This window comes from Drosophila ficusphila, unplaced genomic scaffold, assembly GCF_018152265.1.
Source record: "Drosophila ficusphila isolate 14025-0441.05 unplaced genomic scaffold, ASM1815226v1 contig_197, whole genome shotgun sequence".
Lineage (NCBI taxonomy): Eukaryota > Metazoa > Arthropoda > Insecta > Diptera > Drosophilidae > Drosophila > Drosophila ficusphila.
The window spans coordinates 8,329,526-8,347,901 of NW_025064091.1; the positions used below are offsets into that span (position 1 = coordinate 8,329,526).

The 18,376-nt window shown below is 38.4% G+C and overlaps 2 protein-coding genes across 43 annotated transcripts in view; one reads left to right on the forward strand and one right to left on the reverse strand.

Annotated features, from left to right (window-relative positions):
* The window catches only part of LOC108097930 (sodium channel protein para), a 66,069-nt gene extending 63,505 nt beyond the window's left edge, over positions 1-2,564 (forward strand). For all 40 annotated transcript variants that reach the window (XM_017200484.2, XM_017200482.2, XM_017200485.2 and 37 more), the window contains one exon: positions 363-2,564. In XM_017200484.2, the coding sequence (XP_017055973.1) occupies positions 363-1,466 (1,104 nt within the window). In that variant the 3' untranslated portion in view covers positions 1,467-2,564. The remainder of the gene's footprint in view (positions 1-362) is intronic.
* Positions 2,565-8,681: 6,117 nt separating this feature from the next.
* Positions 8,682-18,256, reverse strand: LOC108097993 (eukaryotic translation initiation factor 4H). 3 transcript variants are annotated; one of them, XM_017200628.2, is made up of 5 exons: positions 18,167-18,256; positions 16,413-16,718; positions 15,757-15,935; positions 14,511-14,789; positions 8,682-14,056 (listed from the first exon to the last, which is right to left on the reverse strand). In XM_017200628.2, the coding sequence occupies exons 1-5, from the start codon at positions 18,196-18,198 to the stop codon at positions 13,890-13,892; spliced, it is 963 nt and encodes a 320-aa protein (XP_017056117.1). In that variant the 5' UTR covers positions 18,199-18,256; the 3' UTR covers positions 8,682-13,889. The 3 variants fall into 3 exon arrangements, with proteins under 3 accessions (XP_017056117.1, XP_017056116.1, XP_017056119.1); XM_017200627.2 differs by having other exon boundaries at positions 15,658-15,935; XM_017200630.2 differs by lacking the exons at positions 16,413-16,718; positions 18,167-18,256 and adding an exon at positions 16,092-16,126 and having other exon boundaries at positions 15,658-15,935.
* Between the last annotated feature and the right edge of the window lie 120 nt (positions 18,257-18,376).

The window sequence follows — 18,376 nt, forward strand, 5'->3', positions numbered from 1 at the left end:
TGTATCTTCTGTCTTAAACTTCTCTCTCTCTCTCCCACCGCCCACACACGAACACACCGAAACAATTTAAAAAAAATACCGAAATAACCCAAACACCACGAACGACCGACCTGACATGCATCGATAAATATCGATCAATAAATATCGATGCATCGAACCATGCCCAACCGATCGCACGACTGCCAATCCAAAATCAAATCCCGTTTCTATCCGATTGCAAATCAATAACTTGATCCAAAACAATGATCCCCAAACCCCTGAACTAAAATTGCAACTTTCCTATTGGAACTTTTATCGATTATCCTCAAATCCCTAATCCTCTAACCAAAATTCCAAATCTGAAACCCAATTGAAAATGGCAGATGTCGACCTCAGCCGGTTGGGATGGTGTACTGGACGCCATTATCAATGAGGAAGCATGCGATCCACCCGACAACGACAAAGGCTATCCGGGCAATTGTGGTTCAGCGACCGTTGGAATAACGTTTCTCCTCTCATACCTAGTTATAAGCTTTTTGATAGTTATTAATATGTACATTGCTGTCATTCTCGAGAACTATAGTCAGGCCACCGAGGACGTGCAGGAGGGTCTGACCGACGACGACTACGACATGTACTACGAGATCTGGCAGCAGTTCGATCCGGAGGGCACCCAGTACATACGCTACGATCAGCTGTCCGAATTCCTGGACGTGCTGGAGCCCCCGCTGCAGATCCACAAGCCGAACAAGTACAAGATCATATCGATGGACATACCCATCTGTCGCGGCGACCTCATGTACTGTGTCGACATCCTCGACGCCCTAACGAAAGACTTCTTTGCGCGCAAGGGCAATCCGATTGAGGAGACGGGCGAGATTGGTGAGATAGCCGCCCGTCCGGACACCGAGGGCTACGAACCGGTCTCATCGACGCTGTGGCGCCAGCGTGAGGAGTACTGTGCCCGCCTCATCCAGCACGCCTGGCGGAAGCACAAGGCGCGCGGAAGCGGTGGCGACGGCGGTGGGTCCTTCGAGCCGGATCCTGAACAGGGGGATCATCAGGGTGGCGGCGGCAACGGCGGCGAACCGGAGGCCGGAGCTCCGGCGCCCGGTGATGCGGCGGATGGCGAGGCTCCAACCGATGGAGAGGCTCATCCGGCTGTTAATGGTAATGGAACTGGTAATGGAAATGTGAATGTGAATATGAATGGCAATGGAACTGGCGATGGAGCTGCCGGTGCCGACGAGAGCAATGTAAATAGTCCGATTGAGGATGCAGTAGCGGCGGCAGCAGCAGCAGCAGTGGCGACGGCGGCGGGAGCGGTGACGACGACGACGACGGCGGCGGGAAGTCCCGGAGCGGGCAGCGCCGGACGACAGACGGCCGTTCTCGTGGAGAGCGACGGGTTCGTGACGAAGAACGGCCACAAGGTGGTCATCCACTCGCGATCGCCGAGCATCACGTCGCGCACGGCGGATGTCTGAGCCAGGCCTCGCCCCCCTCCAAGATGCACGCGAGTATTAGCATGAGTACGAGTGTTGGATGTTGCACGTTGCACGCGGCATTTGGCTCGTGGTTGCACGTGGCACGTCCAGCGTTGCAAGCTAACAACAACAGCGAACATGGCGAACAACAAGCATAATTTTCTGCTATATATAATGAAAAGTACAACCATACAAAAACAAAACAACAATAACAACAACCAAAAATACATCAAGAGTACAACAAGCAACAACAACAACAGCAACCGATGTAATAACAAAGGAGATGAACAACAACAAGCAACAACAACAACAAAAACAGAACAACACCAGTGTAATGTCTTTGAGTTACATACATATATGTATACCCGCATTATTCAGTTAACGAGTCAGCAACCAACAACAATCATACTTAAGCTAAATCGAAATGTCTAAATAATTTGTAAGCAGCTCGTAGTCCAATCAATTTAGGCGTTTTTCCAAACAACAACAACAACAACGACAACTATTGGCCTAAGCAGTCGAAATGAGAAGAAAAACATCAATTCACACACACACACACAAAAACACACACTAACAAAACGCCGACATACACACATCTTAACATGACCATAAACAATTATAATGCCCCAAAACAAAACAAATAACTTAAAAGAACGAGCTCTAAAAATTGTATTTGCCAGTAGTGGGACAACAAACAAAAAAACAACACGCTTGATTTAATTAACTACTTACCAAAACCAAAAAAGCAAATAACAAACAAACAGAAAACGAAGAGAAATACGAGCGTTTAACGGTAAAGGTAAGGGAGCAGAAGCAAAACCACAAAAAAAAACAAATCCCCCAAAAGCAACATTCCTAAATAAGCAAGATGAACCCTTTTAACTTATTCTAAACGAGATGAGAACACCAATTTGCATAGTTTGTATTGTACATTTATCCAGCTTAATATTGAAAACCAAAGGGAGTAAATCAAAAGCGGACCCGAAACAAGTAACTAAAGCAACACCAATAAAAAAATACCGCCTGAACTGCCATTGAAAGCAATACGAACCAAAGAAAAAAAAAATATAACAGAAAGAAAAGAAAGAAAAACAAAAGCGAAAGCTAAAAGTCAAGTAATCACAATACATCCATAAACCAATCACACAAACACCCGCACACCCACACACGTACACACAGAAGAAAGGAATAAGATCATTAAGAGAGTAACAGGCAGACAGAGTAATTTCCGATTCAGAAGCGATCGAAATTATCGATCGAGCATTCCCTTTGCAGTTTTGATTTAGGCGATAACATTCCAATTGGGCCAGCAAGAAAATTCAAAGCAAACATTTCATCCACAGAGATATCGGATTGTTGAGGTTATGCCCTCATTTTGAGGTTATGTTCTCACTTTGAGGTTATGTCCTCGCACACATGTACACACACCCACACTAACACACCGACACCGGGCGACAAAGTATCCTTGGAGTTGGGGCGCATGGAGCCGAAGGAAGTGAGATGAAGACAAGTGAAACCTTTAAGGAAAAAACCTTAGCAATTCAAATTTGAATTCGATCAGTTAGAGAATTGATCAATAAAAACAATTGACGAAGAAGAAAGAATGAGCAAAAAGTGTATAAAAGAATTGAACAATACCGAGAAGTAAGAAGAAGTGAAAGAAACAAATACCGAAACAAGTTCAAAGCAAAGCGAAGCAAGTGCTAAAAGACCAAAAAAAAAAAATGAATGAAAAACCGAAAATAGCAAGAGAAACGATTGTGCCTAGCACGAACAAAAGTAAAACAAATATAGAATCGAAAACGAGTGAAAAAATTGAACAAGTTTTCTGTTTTCAAAGTGCTCTATTTTCACATACACCTTTCTTTAACTTAACCTACAAGTAGTATCGAGCAAAGGTCGCGAATAATGCTAAATTACACAGTGAGCAAGGAAAGTAAATACGAAACGAATATATATTACACGTAATTATAACATAACTAATTTAACTAAAATACAATATTGATACTGAATTGAATTCAAACAAAGTTTTAGCTCGACCACTTAAGAGCGTAGCATACTTTTCAGCGTCAGCCGCCTTCGCATTCGCTTTCCTTTTTGTATCAGCGGCATTCGCGTTATGACGAAGGACAAGAAGAAATGAGAAAACCGACAACCGATAACCAATTAAAAAAGAAGAAATAGAGAGTATCCCGATCAGTTGCGCCCAATTTTGCCAAGCTAAGCTTTGTTTAAATCAGCTTTACTGCATTTCATTTCTTTGATTTCTCTGTCGTATAATTTACTAGCATTGCCTTTTCGCCGCTGTTCAGTTTTGTATCGACAAGCAAACGATTACCAATAACCGATAACGATCAATGAAACTCCATCGAATGGCTCCCGCTACACTGACAGTTGGGGAGTAGCTACCCTGCAGTTCCAAAATTGCTTTGTCGTCGAAGAAGTGTGCGAAGCCGCACCGACGACAGCGGGGGTAGCAGCCTTAGCCGCAGCGGCGCGAGTTTATAGAGACATTTTATATGGCACCGCCGTTTTCGGGATACATGTCGTTCTCGATGACTTTTTTGTCCGTTTCATCGAACGAGTCGTCGGTGGCTTATACGAATTTTGTATGGAGAAACTTCGTATAAGCCATTGTTGCTTTCGTAGCTGACGTGGAGGCGAAGTTTTCAACGATGGCTTTTGCGAGGATGTCCTTAGCGAAATCATCTATGTCAAGCCTAAAAATGTCATCCCCAAATTCATATGAAAAACAATATATATATATTTAATTCTTTTTTATTTTATTAATTTATCTTATTTTGTAATATAAGAAATAAGTACATAAATAATATGAAATTCGAAAGTTTTTGTTTACCACTTCTGTGGAGTATTTGCAGGACATCGGCTGTTTTGCGTCTATCTATGGTACAAATATTTTTATTATTACATGTTATATATTACTTTTTTTAATCTAAAGCAAACTTACCTTTCAAACGAATTTATGGGACATATGTATGGCTGAATCCTAAAAAGATTTAAATAAGTTTGTAGTAAAAAACATAATGTTTTTGTAATATTAACGACACTTACATGATTTTTAAAACATTTCCGCTGCCAGTTGCACAAGTGAAGTAATTTCACAACCAATCGTCGACGCACTACTTAAAAGAATGACGCAGTTTCATTTTTCTCCGATCGAAAGAATAGAAGACAAATTTGGAGTCGGGCCGCCGTCGTTTGCAAGCAACGATTCGTGTTATAAGAGTGAGAAAGAGAGGAACACTTAGGAATATCCCTTTTCCTTTCCTACACACTGATTGCTTAATTGACAAAAGTCCACAGTGGACATCCAGAACTGCAGGGTAACGAAATGATGTATATGAGAGGTTCCATTGCGCACTCATACACAGTACAGTACAGTACACTCTCGCCACATTCACCCACTCACCCGAAAGAGACATATTTAGTAACTCAGACACATGTAAATGCTTTGCTTTTGCTTTGAAATTGCTGCAATCGTAGGAGGTGAACGAAAAACGAATACTTGGGATAAATGCGCTTTTTGGTTTTCGACAATAAAACTATTCAACCAATTCACCCACTGACACCCACGTCCACAAGAATAAAACAAAAACACAGAGACAGACTTGGACATTGAAAGGACCTTCTTTCAGTAGTCCCTTCCTCTTCTCGCTGACTTGCTCTCACTCGATCTCCCACAAGAATTGAAACAGTTATACGAAACATGCTTTCACACACACACTGCCTGACTTCTAAGTATCTGTTAAATCAAATACAAATGCGGAACTTGTTCTAAGCACATCCACATCTACCCACAAAAAAAGATAAACAACATCGTACAAATAAATTGGCAAATCACCCTTTGGCCAACCACTGTGAAGAATTTTCATTTAACATACCTTTTCGACATAACTCCGTATAATTTAGTTTTTCGATCAGTTTTTGTATAAAGTTGACAATTGGAAATGGCCAGGCTGTTTACTAAACTTGATGTGGTGTGTAACCAATGTATAACAGTTGTATAACAGTCATATGGCAGGTATGTATAAAAGTTGTAAACTTGTTACATAGCTGCCCTAAAATAGCTATACGATTTTTATACAACAGTTGAAGGCCACCGTATAACAGTTTGCTTAAACCGTCAAAATAAGTTTTCTGAATACCACCATGGCCACTTCTCATTAATCAACTCTCTCAATCCGGTTGTATGAAAAATTAAAAAAGAATTATTCAAGCAAGCCTCCATAGTTTTCTATCACCAAACCGTTCCGATTTCATCATCTCAAGGCGTTCAAAAACAATTAACCCTAACCAACACAACAAAGTAACGCAAACAACAAAAATTGTAGAGTAATTAACTTGTGTACATTATGGGGACCAGTTTAAGCGTTGCCTTAAAGTCCAAAAATTAAGTGTTTATTTGTTGCGCACGCTTTTACAAGAGCTTTGTCAATGATCAGCAATCCCTTAGATTGGTGCTACAAATAGCACTCCCCACCATCTTGACCCTATGACCCCGTTACCCCTTGAAAAGCCCTCACCAAACCCAAGACGCAACGCATCCCGACTCGAACAGAATCCGCTTTGGTTTGCCTTAACCTCATCGTATTACCTATTACGTACTATTTACCCCACATTGATTTAACGCTTGCCAATTGCCAATTTTGTAACGACTTGAATGTAGCTTCATTATTATACATTTTGTTGGCTGTTTGACAAATAATACGAGTACCCACTTCGATAAATAATAGAACACATGGAAATAACGCAAAACGATAAATCGCTTAGTCGAGAATAATAAAACGAAACATGCTATAAACTAATAACAGAAAATTAAGTTTGAAAATTCCGTACAAAATGCATAAGTTTAACGAAAAAAAGCATATAATATTGAAAAAGCTAAACGAATAATATTATCTACTTATACTGAGTGCACTGTTATAAATGAGGGGCGGGGCGAGATTAAATAAACAACAGAATCAAACGAAAATGAAAACAAAACAAAAACATATATTATAATGGTACCTATATACTTCAAGATATTGTACTATCTATGTGTGAATAACATCATCTGCAAAAAACAACAACAGCCACACATGAAGCTTATGCGACAAGCAAACAGAAAAATAAAAAAAGATCTGAACAACTAACGATGAGTCGAGGAGAGATACTCTATAATAGATGTGTAAATTAACAATAATAAAAGCCGAGTGAGGGATATGGAACTTTAGCAAGCGAAACCGTAACGCAAATCGAAATCGAAAAGTTGAAAAATATATGAGGACGATGAGAAGGACGTCGTTGAAGGAGGATAATGATATTGATAAGGAAATCTATTTCATATTTTTAGCATACGTGTAAACATATTTTTTGTGCTGAGGTTACGTTCGAAGCAACACGCGCATCATTGCCATTAGACAAAATAAAATTAATTATATATACAATATGCCTAAAAAAAAAAATACGGGAAAACCAAAAAACTACCACTAATAATTATAAAAGAAAACAAAAAAAGAACAAAACAACAACTGCATATTTTGTGCTGCTGAACAAAGTCACAACGCAACAAAAAACATGATAACAATAAAACGTATATAAATTTCTAACAAATTTAGAGCAATAAAACCACATACACTATCAACAGTCACACAAACACACATTCTCACCACAGAGGCTTGCCGAATATTTGCACCGCCACTGTAGCACGAAGGACGTGCGAAAGGGAGCGAGACGGAGCGAAAGACGCTCTGCACTGCTCTCGCCCACGGCCGCACAGTGGCGTCGCAAAGTTTGCGGCCAGCAAATGCCAGCAGCATTCTCAAATACCAATTACAAGTGCAAACGCAAATGCAAGGAGATGGTGCGTTACAAAAACGATAAAACATTTTTTTAGATACACTTCAAAAATCAAAGCGTGGAAATTTCTATATTAGTTAATAATAAAATCCTTTTTTGTTAACTCACTATATTAAAATGAAAACAAAGATGGACAAAAACTTTAGCTTTATACTCGTACATTTGTAATATATTACATAAGTCTAGTTAATTACATAAAAAAAGGAAAATAGAAAATATATTATAAATTATAATTATACAAAAGCAAACCGAAAAATTTTACAAATAAAAAAAGCAAAAACAAAAAAAAACAAACAAAACCAAATCAAACAAAACATAGCAAATGAAATTCGAAGTAAATTCATAAATAGCGAAGAAAAAATCTTAAAAAAAAGGAGAAAACTAAAAACGAACTGTAAAAAAAAAAAGAAAAAAAACAGAACATTTAAATGTAAAACAGCCAGTTATTATGCATAGCTAATAAAATTCAAATACAAAGAAGAAGCAGGAGACGAAACCAAGAAATAAGAACAATTATTGCAATTAGATATTCTACATAAAAAATTCTAAATCTTTAGTAAAGCATAGGTTGCACATGCAACCACACAAACAAGAACACAAAGGCCCACTCACATTCGCATTCCCGTACATTCGAATACGAAAGGATTACAATTTTATTTTCACCGACCCGATTAGGTCGGTCCTAATTTCGAGTGATATTAGTTGCCAATCCACTCAAACACACCCCAACACACAAAGACAGACGCCAGAAAGGACCCACACGAGACACATAGACAGACCCCGGAAAATGCAAAAGCCAAGCAGCAGAGATTAAGATACCAAGCCAAGCCAAGCCTGTACGATACCAAATTCAAATCAATCCAATCCAAACTGAACACAAGAACACACAATTACGAAAGTTGCCATCCAGCGAAGTATTTGCAATTTATATTGAGAGCAAGAGTTAATAGCCGTTTATATAAAGCCCGTTGAACACGAAAATAAAACGAAAAAAGAAAAACCAAAAACAGACTGAAGAAAATGAGAATTATTTAACAAGAAAATTTATATATATAATGATAGCCAATAAAGACAAGTGCATCCAAGCTATATGAACAGAATCACAAATTGCCAAGCTGCTTTTACATGCATCCAGAGCCGAGCCCCATCCACTCTCATACACAGATACACAAACACACACACACACAGAGACAGGCCGAGAGTCCTGCCACGCCCACAAACAACCACCCACCCACAAATACACTGGAGATGGAATAGCTCGTAAAAACAAGATTGAGATATGAGGGAAATATGTATTTATATTTATACACCAGCAAGCTAGCAAAAATGGAAATATGATACTAAAGAAGCATAATTTAAATATACATATTAAAGGACGTCTCAACTAAGGCAACAGAAAAAAAACTGAAATAACAAATTAGCGAGATTACGAAAGGACGTTTACGAAAAGACACAGGCACCGTTAGCATATTTTTTTTATACAAATACAATTTAAGCAAACGACGAATACGAAAAAAATCAACAAATTGAAGTAAATTATTAGTGAGAAACCGAAGCAACTGATGATGTCTTTGTAAAGACTTTATATATGCCTGCCATATGCCTACATCTGCCTAGCTGTCTGACTCTTACAGGAACACAACACACATACACTAAAACACAGTAATTTCTCCCCCCTTTCTCTCTCTCTCTCGCTTGTGCAGACACGAACAGACAGACGGACCCCTTGAGTATAAATCCTCTCCATTCATCATTCCGAACCGAAGCTTAGCCGCCCGCAATGAGAAGCGCGGAGAGAGGCGCATTAGCCGAAATAAAAGAGTTCGGGCTTCTTTTTGTCCTTGTATGCGTTTATTAGCTCATCCTGATTTCCCAGCCAGTTTACGGAGCCCTCGGACTCCGATATCCTCCGATCCAGAGCCGTTGTCGAGCAACTCTATTTGATAGCAACTTCCCCGGCTACAAATTCTTAGTGGTTCAGATGGCTGTAGGACAACCGGACACCAGACACAGACACACACACGCCCACACAGACACCGAGAATCTCCCGTAAAAGATGATAAAGATACATATGAATATGTATAGATTATATGTATGTGCGATCAAGTAAAAGCAGCTAAAATACCGAAAAACAAAAAACGAAGAAAAAAAAGAAATGCTAAAAAATTATGACACCCGCCACTTTTCTACTAAAAAGAAATCGACTGTATATATATATACAAATATATATATGTATATATATATATAAATATATATATATATAAATGATAATATGAGTATATTTATGTAGCAGTATAACAGTATGTGTAGTATAACACTATGTCCATTTGCTTGACAAACCGACAGATACAGAGCAACAGAAACAACCACACACACACAAACACACACACAGCCCCATACAGACAGGCAGACGATCTGCATTTTGTTTTCTAGTTTTTTAAAGGAACATTAACTTGTATTAGCGATACTCTTAATAAATAAATCTTGCAAAATAATACGAAATGCGGCTATCGCTGTCATACATTTAAATGTTTTCGCGGGCACAGCCTTCGATTTTCGATTGAAGCCAGCCTCTTGTTATCAATTTTTTGTCGACAGAATACGTGTATTTACCAACCACAGATAATCCATTAAGTTTGAGCCACACACATATTAATATAAATATACCTACATATATATTTTTTTTATAACAACGTATGGGAAATCTATATGGGACAAATGAAACACAACAACAATTTTTGTATGTATTCATTTTTATTAAAAACAAAAACAAAAACAAAACGGGAAAATGGGAAAATACAAACCGGAAACCAAAACCAAAACAAACACTCGTAAAACACACTGACAGACAAAAATTGTTTTTATAAAGATATATTCGATTAATGTATTTAAAATAAAATAAAAAGAAACAAACGCCTGAATTAGTTTATTACGCAAAAGAAATGAATTATAATTAGTTAATTCAAAATAAAATAAAAAAAAAACAAGCATACCCAAAAAAAAAAGGAAACCAAAACTGCACAATAACATCTAAATGTAAAAAATATGAACTAAAACATAAATAAAGCAAATGCAAAGGAAAAAGCCCAAAGAAAATGAGATAAAAAGTGAACGATTTTTATTTTCATTATATATAAATAATTAACGCTTTTTTAGTTCTAAAACAAGTTGCATAATTTATGTATAATTTAAATAAAAAAAGAACGACAAAACAATTTATAATAAAGCGAAAACAAAATAAATCAAATTGATATATGGGCAACCTAAAAATATTGTAATGTAATAAATGAAGAAAACAAACAATACAAAAACCAAAGGATATATATATATATAAATTAAAAGCGAAATTTTTTCACACTTTAGCTTAATAAATTGTAAAAAAAATACAAAAAAAAACAAACAAACAAAACTGAAATAAAATGAGATTTAATTGAATTTGTTATGCAAATGAAAAACTAGTCGTGTTTTATTTGATACAAGCCTTCTAAACTAAAATGGAATAGGTAAGACCAACTTAAAAAAAAAACCTATTGAAAAAATTTATCATAGCTCCAGAAATCCTTAATATCCGAAAACCTCTAATAATCTTTTGACACTAATACCTTTCAACCGAAGATCGGAAAGTTTTTTAATCAAAAAACGGTTTGTTGTATTATAATTTCTTTTATTTATTTGTTTAGTTATGTGTATATATATGTATATATACGTATCGTACAAAATGTTCAAACAACAAAAAATATATATATATATTTTTATATATTTCGTTATAATGTTGTGTATGGATTGTGAATTCTGTTTAGCTTTCGTTTCTCATTTACTTAATTAATCATCTTGTTGTCTGTTTACTTTACTTTGTTGATTTATTTATATTAAATTTGTTATGTAAGTTACATGAAGTTAGCATTTTACGATTTTTGCTGGTGTTGGTAATTGGTAAAAATTTATTCATCATTCTCGCCTACGTTTGTTTCCTCTAACTGCTTGCTAATTTCGGTTATTATTTTTTTGTTTCAATTTATTGCGGTTGCTAAGAGTAGAATTGCTATTTAATCTTGGCTTACTCGATCAGTTTCGTCATTAACCATAGCGTATAATTATTTATATTTGTGTATATATAGATGTTTTATGATGTAAGTTAATGTCTAACTCTTGCTTTGTATAAATTCTCGTTTTAGTGTTGCTTTTGGTTTAATCGTAATTTAAACAATTCTTTGTCTTTATGGGCGTTTTAAAATGCATATCAAAGTTCTTAATTAGGTTTAGAGCAGCATTTAAGTAAGTTGTCAACTCGATCTCGTTATTTTTCTCATTTGTTTATTTTTTTGAGGAGTTACAAATATTGTTTGTCCATTTTCGTTTAGTGTAAATACTTGACTGCTTACGGTATTAGTGCTAAAAATTAAGTGTTAAGTTTATCTTTAGCTTTAAAGGTATATTAAACGTAATTCTTTACTTTAACTGTTACACATTACTTTCATTTGTATTTCTATTTGCTTCTTTGCTGCGCCTGCTGGTCGCGGTTAACTCTGGTTTAGCTTGTCGGTCAAGTCGTTTTGTGTTTTTGCTTTTTTTTGGTTTTTCGTGTTTTTGCTTTTTTGAGTTTTTTCTGTTTTTTCAGTTTTTGGGGGGGAATTTGCAATCAAACTCGGTACCGAAATCTGGAGCAGGACAGCCGATTCGGACAGGACAACACAACAATTGTTACTCCCAGGATTTGGGAGCGCGGGGGGGAAATGATTATTTGTTTGTATGTACAAAGTGCTGAGCTTTCTTTTTTGTTTTTTTTTGAGCCGCACTCCGAAAAAACAATTCCGATTAGTCCGAAGGAAAACACCAAAACCGAAACGGTACATTCTTATGTAAATTTTTTTGCTTTATTTTCAAATTAATTTACAACTTTCGCGTTTTTTCAGCTCTTGCAAGGTACAAAAAAATGGTTTAAAAAAAACTTGTGAGGAAACTAGAAGGTCATTAAGAAAGGAAAAACGCTTTTCGCTTACGTACATTGCGGATGCAAAGAAAAATCGAAACACACAAACAACAATTAATAATATACATTGTTTTTTTTATCATATTTTTTGCGTCTTATTCAAGGGTTATCTACAAAGAAATCAGATCTGAGTGCGCGAGAATTCATTTTTTTCTTTAAATAAAAGTACAGAGATAGGCGAGGAAGTAATCAAAGCTAAGGTTCTTACAAATGAAGCGGGAATAAAGAGTAAAACTTAAAGCGTGGAAAAAAAAGACAATAATTATCGTACAATTTGGTCTTAGACTTGGAGTCGGTCCACGAGTGCCATTTAAGATTAGAATTAGCCAGCTGAATCAGGGGTTTGTGATCCTGCCAACCCTTTCTTTATCTTTATCTTTATCTTGGCATTTGAGAGACCGGCTCTTAGATTTTCTTCTTTAGCTACATAAAACCTATGCAGTCGATTGCTTTTTTGTATGTATATAAAGTTGCTTGTTGCTGTTATTGTTGCTGCTTCTGCGTATTTCTTCTATTTAATCTTCAAGGATTACTTCGCCGTCTGTGTTTTTGTTGTTTTCTTTACGTACGTAGTTGGTGTTTTGCTTCTCTGCGATTTGTTTTGTTATTAGATCTGCAATTGGTGTTTTTCTCATAAGGTATATAAGTTCAATAATTGTTTTCGGTATTTCTTTGTGTTCTTTTTTTGCGATTTTTCTTTTTCATGTTTTTTTTTTTTTTTTTTGCTATATAAACTGTATAAATTGCCTGCCTGCTACGCTGAACGTTTTGTCAAAAAAGTTTTTGTTTTCGATTTTTCCTTTGTTTTTCGAGTTTTTTCATTTTTTATATTGTTTTCATTTTTTTGTTTTGTTTTGCTTGTTTTTCGTTTACTATTTATGCCTTAACGGTAGAACTTTTGTTTTGTTTTTTGTTTTGTTGGTTTTGCATTACTTAACTAACAAATAGCAGCGTGCATACAGCTGCTGTACATGAATCGCACATAGACTATATATATGCTATATATATTGGCCATATGCACGAGACTAAGGTTTATCGCGGCTTATGGACTAACATTCATAGACTTTCCATTGTTGATTCGGATGTTCCTGTTGCAAATTTTAAGAAGGGTTAGGGTTGCTTGGTTGCTGCTTGGATTTTTGCTTTTTCTTGATGTTGCTGTTGTTGTTGTTGTTGCTGCTGCTGCTGTTGTTGCTGCTGCTGTTGTTGCTGCTGCTGCTGCTGCTGTTGTTGCTGCTAATGTTGCTGCTGCTTTTGCTGCTGTTAAGTTGCTTGCTGACTGACACTGGACACTGACACAGAGACATAGAGGCCAGCCTGTTGTTTCAGCTTAGTTCTTGTAATGTAGTACATATCTTTCGTATATAATAGGTATGTAGCGTAGTGTTATTAATTAATGTATGTGTTTATATATGCATGCTGCTGATGCTCGTTCTGTTCCTCCTTCTCCTCGTTCTTCTCCTCCTAATCCTCATCCTCACTCTCCATCCATCCGTCGCTGATTTCCACTCCATCTCTCTCGCACACCAAAATATCATATCAGGCATATTATATTGCGGACCGACTTCTGCCCTCTAGTTATCGCCGTTGTGATTGACATTCTGCTGCAGCTCCTTCAGCTTCTCCTCGCGCGGCTTGGCGTTGCCAAAGATCGAGGCCGATTGCTTGGTCTCGGCCACCGCGTTTATTGGTGCGGCAATGGTCCGTGGCTTCAGCTGCAGGCGAGGCCGTTCATTGTCATCTGTGTTTGGGAAGCACAAGAATGTGGATGAGTAAGTGAAATATTCCGGAAAGGTGTATTAAGTGCACTTGGTAAGCTTAGTACAACAACTAATAAATCTGCTTGAATTTAGAATCATATTATCCTTGCTAGGGAATTGATTTACTCATTATTTTACATTACTTGTAATACTTAAAGGATATTCCATCAACAGAAGCTTTATACAACAATTTTTAAATTTTCCCTTTGATTTGACATTACTTTCAACGCCTTCAAATACAAAAAAACAAATACTAAAATTTCATACGAATCGAAAAATTAATTCCCTAATTTAAATTACACATATTTCAATGTCTTTAACTTTGGATTGCGATTCAAAACATTTTCAATGCGTTTCTCTTATTTCTAAATCGCAATAAAGCGTATCCGTATCGTTAGTTATATTGTTAAGATCCCACCTATTTGTGCAACTCACCAATGACGCCCATCGAGAAAACGCCGACGCCCAAACCTCCTGATCCACCGGATCCGCCGCCCAGGCCGCCCATTCCGCCGCTGGGACGTTCACTCTGCTGGTTGGGATTGTAGTGGGTGCGCTCGCGGTCGCGGTGCCGGCTGAAGTTGTTGTAGCGATCGCCGTCGCGCGACTGATTGCCATAGCTGCCTTCCCGCTGTCCGCGGTCGCGATCCTGGTTGCGATCGAACCGATCGTCGTTGTTAAAGTTGCCGTACCGACCTCGATTTGCCGGCCGATCTGCAACGGAAGCAATTGGATTAGCACTTGTTGGCCAAAATGGAACCTGCTTAGAGTTAGGCTCAGCATGCTGACTAAATGCAGTTCGAACTAAAAAGCGTGCGGGTGGAAAGTCGTCTCAAAACTATCAAAGTGTGTGCTTGGACTACGGATACAAGGGAGCTCAAAAATACGGGGTAAAAAGGTGGGTCGCTTCCCAACGACGCATTGTAAGCATCAATTCAGAAAATGAAATAAACTGTGGAATTTAGTGAATTGAATTCGTTTGTTTGTGAACAATCACAGGATTGTGAATTCATATCAACCAAGAGCGAATAATTTTGTGCCTCTTACTAGCAGTTCCTCAAATATTAAGCTAATGAAACGATAATATCATAGACTGTAATAAAAATTGCAGGAATTAAATCACTGCTGACCAATGAATAATAAACTCCATTGCGTTAAACCTTTCATGTTTTTGATCATTATGCAAATATAGAAAGAATTAGATTTAGGAAGATTGATTAGTAAGTCTGAAGGATTATAACACATTTAACGACCCACCCTAATACAAAGTGGTGAGAAAAGCAAAGCAAAACCAACTCAAGATCGGAAAAAAGAACCGTAGGAGCATAAAAAGTAAAGAAGGATCAGAAACAGAAACAGAAGAGGAGTGTCTAGGATCACTTTCGAGGACTGCAGCATGGATGTCTTCCTGCCATGCGAGCGAATCGAATTAGTATTCCAATCAGGATCGGAGTCGTATTCAGAATCAACTACTTTTTGGCGGCACTACGAGGGATGCAGCTACGTGTTGTTGTTGGTTGGTTGATTGATTGATTGATTGATTGGTTGGTTGGTTGTTGGACGGCAGATAAAAATGCTTTACCATTGTATCCTCTATTCATGCCACCGCCGGAGCCCGCGCCGCTGCCGCCGCCGCCGCGACTTCTATCATTGTGACCACCATAACTATCATTGTACGAACCTCTACTATCGCCGCGATTACCCGATCCGCCGTCGCGACCGCCGCCCGTGCCAGGACCTCCCCGGCTGTACGACTGACTGCTGCCGCCCTGACGGGGTGGGCCGCGCTTCTGGAAACCGTCTCTGCCGTCGCCGCGACTCATGCCGCCGTTGCCACCGCCGCCAACACCGCCACCAGGGCTGTAAGAAAGGATTACAAATTTAATACTCCATTTAGAAAGTGGGTAAGAACAGTAGATCGATTTGGAGACCCAACAGAATATTCAATAAACAGCACTATGATTTATTGCCTAAAGATCTATGGGTCTCAAATCACGTTTAGCAAATGATTAATACTTCTCTTGAAAAGCAGACATTGGTAAGTTTTCTTTTAAATATCACTGATTTACAAAATAAAATATCGAAAAATGTAAAAGTGGTTTTATATTTTCGAAAGCAATATAATATGCTGAGTTACTAAAGTGACTTTTGAAACCAAATCCTTAACGAGTATATCAGAGAAGAACTGATTTTGGTTTATATTTTAATGTTTACTATGAGTAGGTCCATGAAATATGACTATGACCACACATGGTTTCCTGGACAATATTTTAAAACTGTCTATTTAACAATGTTTTCTCCAAATCGACCTATCTTAGAGCAAATTTATCCACATACCGATCATTTTTCCGGCGATCAGCAATATCGATGCGCAGCGGCGCCGACAGATCGTCCAGTTTTATCCGACCGTCGCACTCTAACGCCCGCTCCAGATTGTCCAGTGTCTCGAACTCCACATAGCAGAAACCTTTGAATTGATCCGTCTCCCGATCCTTCACCAGCCGCACGTTCTTCACCTCGAAGTCCTGGAATATTTTGATCACATCGCCCTGCACGAGGCCTTGCGGCAGATTGCCGACGAATGCGATATAGGGCGGTTCCGTGGGCAACTGCTTCGATCCCCGATCCCCACCGTATCCGCCTCTGAAATAGGGAGTAATATGTTATTATAATAGAGTTCTATCAATGCACTAACTATTTTCACTTGTAAAATCAAGAAATATTTAGTTGAGTAATTCATAACCACTCAAGTTCCAGCATTATTTTGGTTTTATTATTTATTTGTTATAAGAAGCTAGGAAGGTTGTTCCATTTAAAGCCTGTTCAAACTTATTGTTTACTAAAAGTGTTATTATTTTGTTTGCTGAATGTAATTTGACTACATATATTATTCATTTTTGTGGGCTGCTTATGGGTCTAGAACCTTCCAGGATACAAAGAAGGATTTTACCAATACCCTGGCTCTATATCTGTGTACGATTTTGTGGTTTTAAGGGACATGGTATGGATGGGAATACGTTGTATAAGTTAACAAAAGCTGATTTTCGAAGAAATTACACGCCATCTTTGGGATTAAACATTTCGAAATCCTATAAAGAAAAAAGTTCTAGGGAAACGACACATTTTATAGCAACGAGGTTTAGTCCTTCAAATATTTATAACTATGTATTTAGTTAAGTGTCCTTTGAATCTATGATTTACTCAGCTAACCGAAATTGCGGACGAATTCTAAGTCCCATTGTTTGGAGGAGCTTCGCCTGGAACCTTGAAACCGAATCCAATTAATGGGGGTGTGTCTGCGTCGTCTTCTTCTTCTCAATTGGGGGAATTCTAAGGGGCGCCACCCCTTGAGGCGAAACGCACATGGCTGGAATATCTAGGTAACATGGCTCCGGTTCTTTGGTTCTCCGGTTCCCGGCGAAAAGTCAACAAAAGATGCAGACACAAGAAATAGCAACAATAATAACAACAATACCGTGGGACAGGTGTCAAGTGGAGAGGCAAATCGCGCGCGCTTTTTGCTAAAACTGCATTTATACATGGATTTTGCATCTATTTTTGGTATTTTCATTTTTATTGGGGTGGGGGCGGTCAATTTAAAAGCCGCCGGTGCGCTGCTCCCGCTTCTGTTGACGTTGACGCCGGCAGCGACGCTGACGCCAGCTGCAGCAGAATTTCCCGAAAAGAAAAACAACGCAGGCGGTGGAATCGACAAAAAAAAGAAGAAAACGAAAAAGAATGTTGGAAAAAAAAACACGCACACTACCTCGCGCACACACACACGCGCTCACTCACATGCACACATACAAAGGCGGCGGCGACCAACGACCGACACGTACACTACGTGCATATACGTGTTCGTGCGCGCGTGCCTGTGTGTGTGAGCGGCGAGGCGAGAGCGTACGCGTGTATTGGTGGGCTGGTGTTGCCTTTTTTGCCCAAACCCCAAAAACCGCGTGCATTATTACACATTTTGGCCAAATTGTCGGCACTCGCGCAGATCACTAGCACCGCGACAATTTTCACAAACACCGGCACTACGCGGCCAACACGTATCGCTCGCGATTCCAATAATAATTAATAATATTTACCTAGCGTGTTCATAACCACCTCTTCCAGCCATGTTTTATTTTTTTTCAAATGAGCGAATTCGCTGCAATCCGCAGTGTGAACACACGGGCGAAAAATACTATCGCGGCGAATTCGGCGCATGAGTGTCACCACACCACATTTGGTTTCCCGCTAGGTTAGGAGGGTGTACTCGCTTAATAATCGCTAGGATAGGAGGGTGTATTGGCTAG

Coding starts and splice junctions, on each gene's coding strand:
- LOC108097993 (XM_017200627.2), bottom strand. CDS start 18,198: ATGGCTGGAAGAGGTGGTTATGAACACGCTAG. Junction 15,936..16,412: donor GATCGCCGGAAAAATGATCG/GTATGTGGATAA, acceptor CCTTTCTTACAG/CCCTGGTGGCGGTGTTGGCG. Junction 14,057..14,510: donor TTTCTCGATGGGCGTCATTG/GTGAGTTGCACA, acceptor TCCCAAACACAG/ATGACAATGAACGGCCTCGC.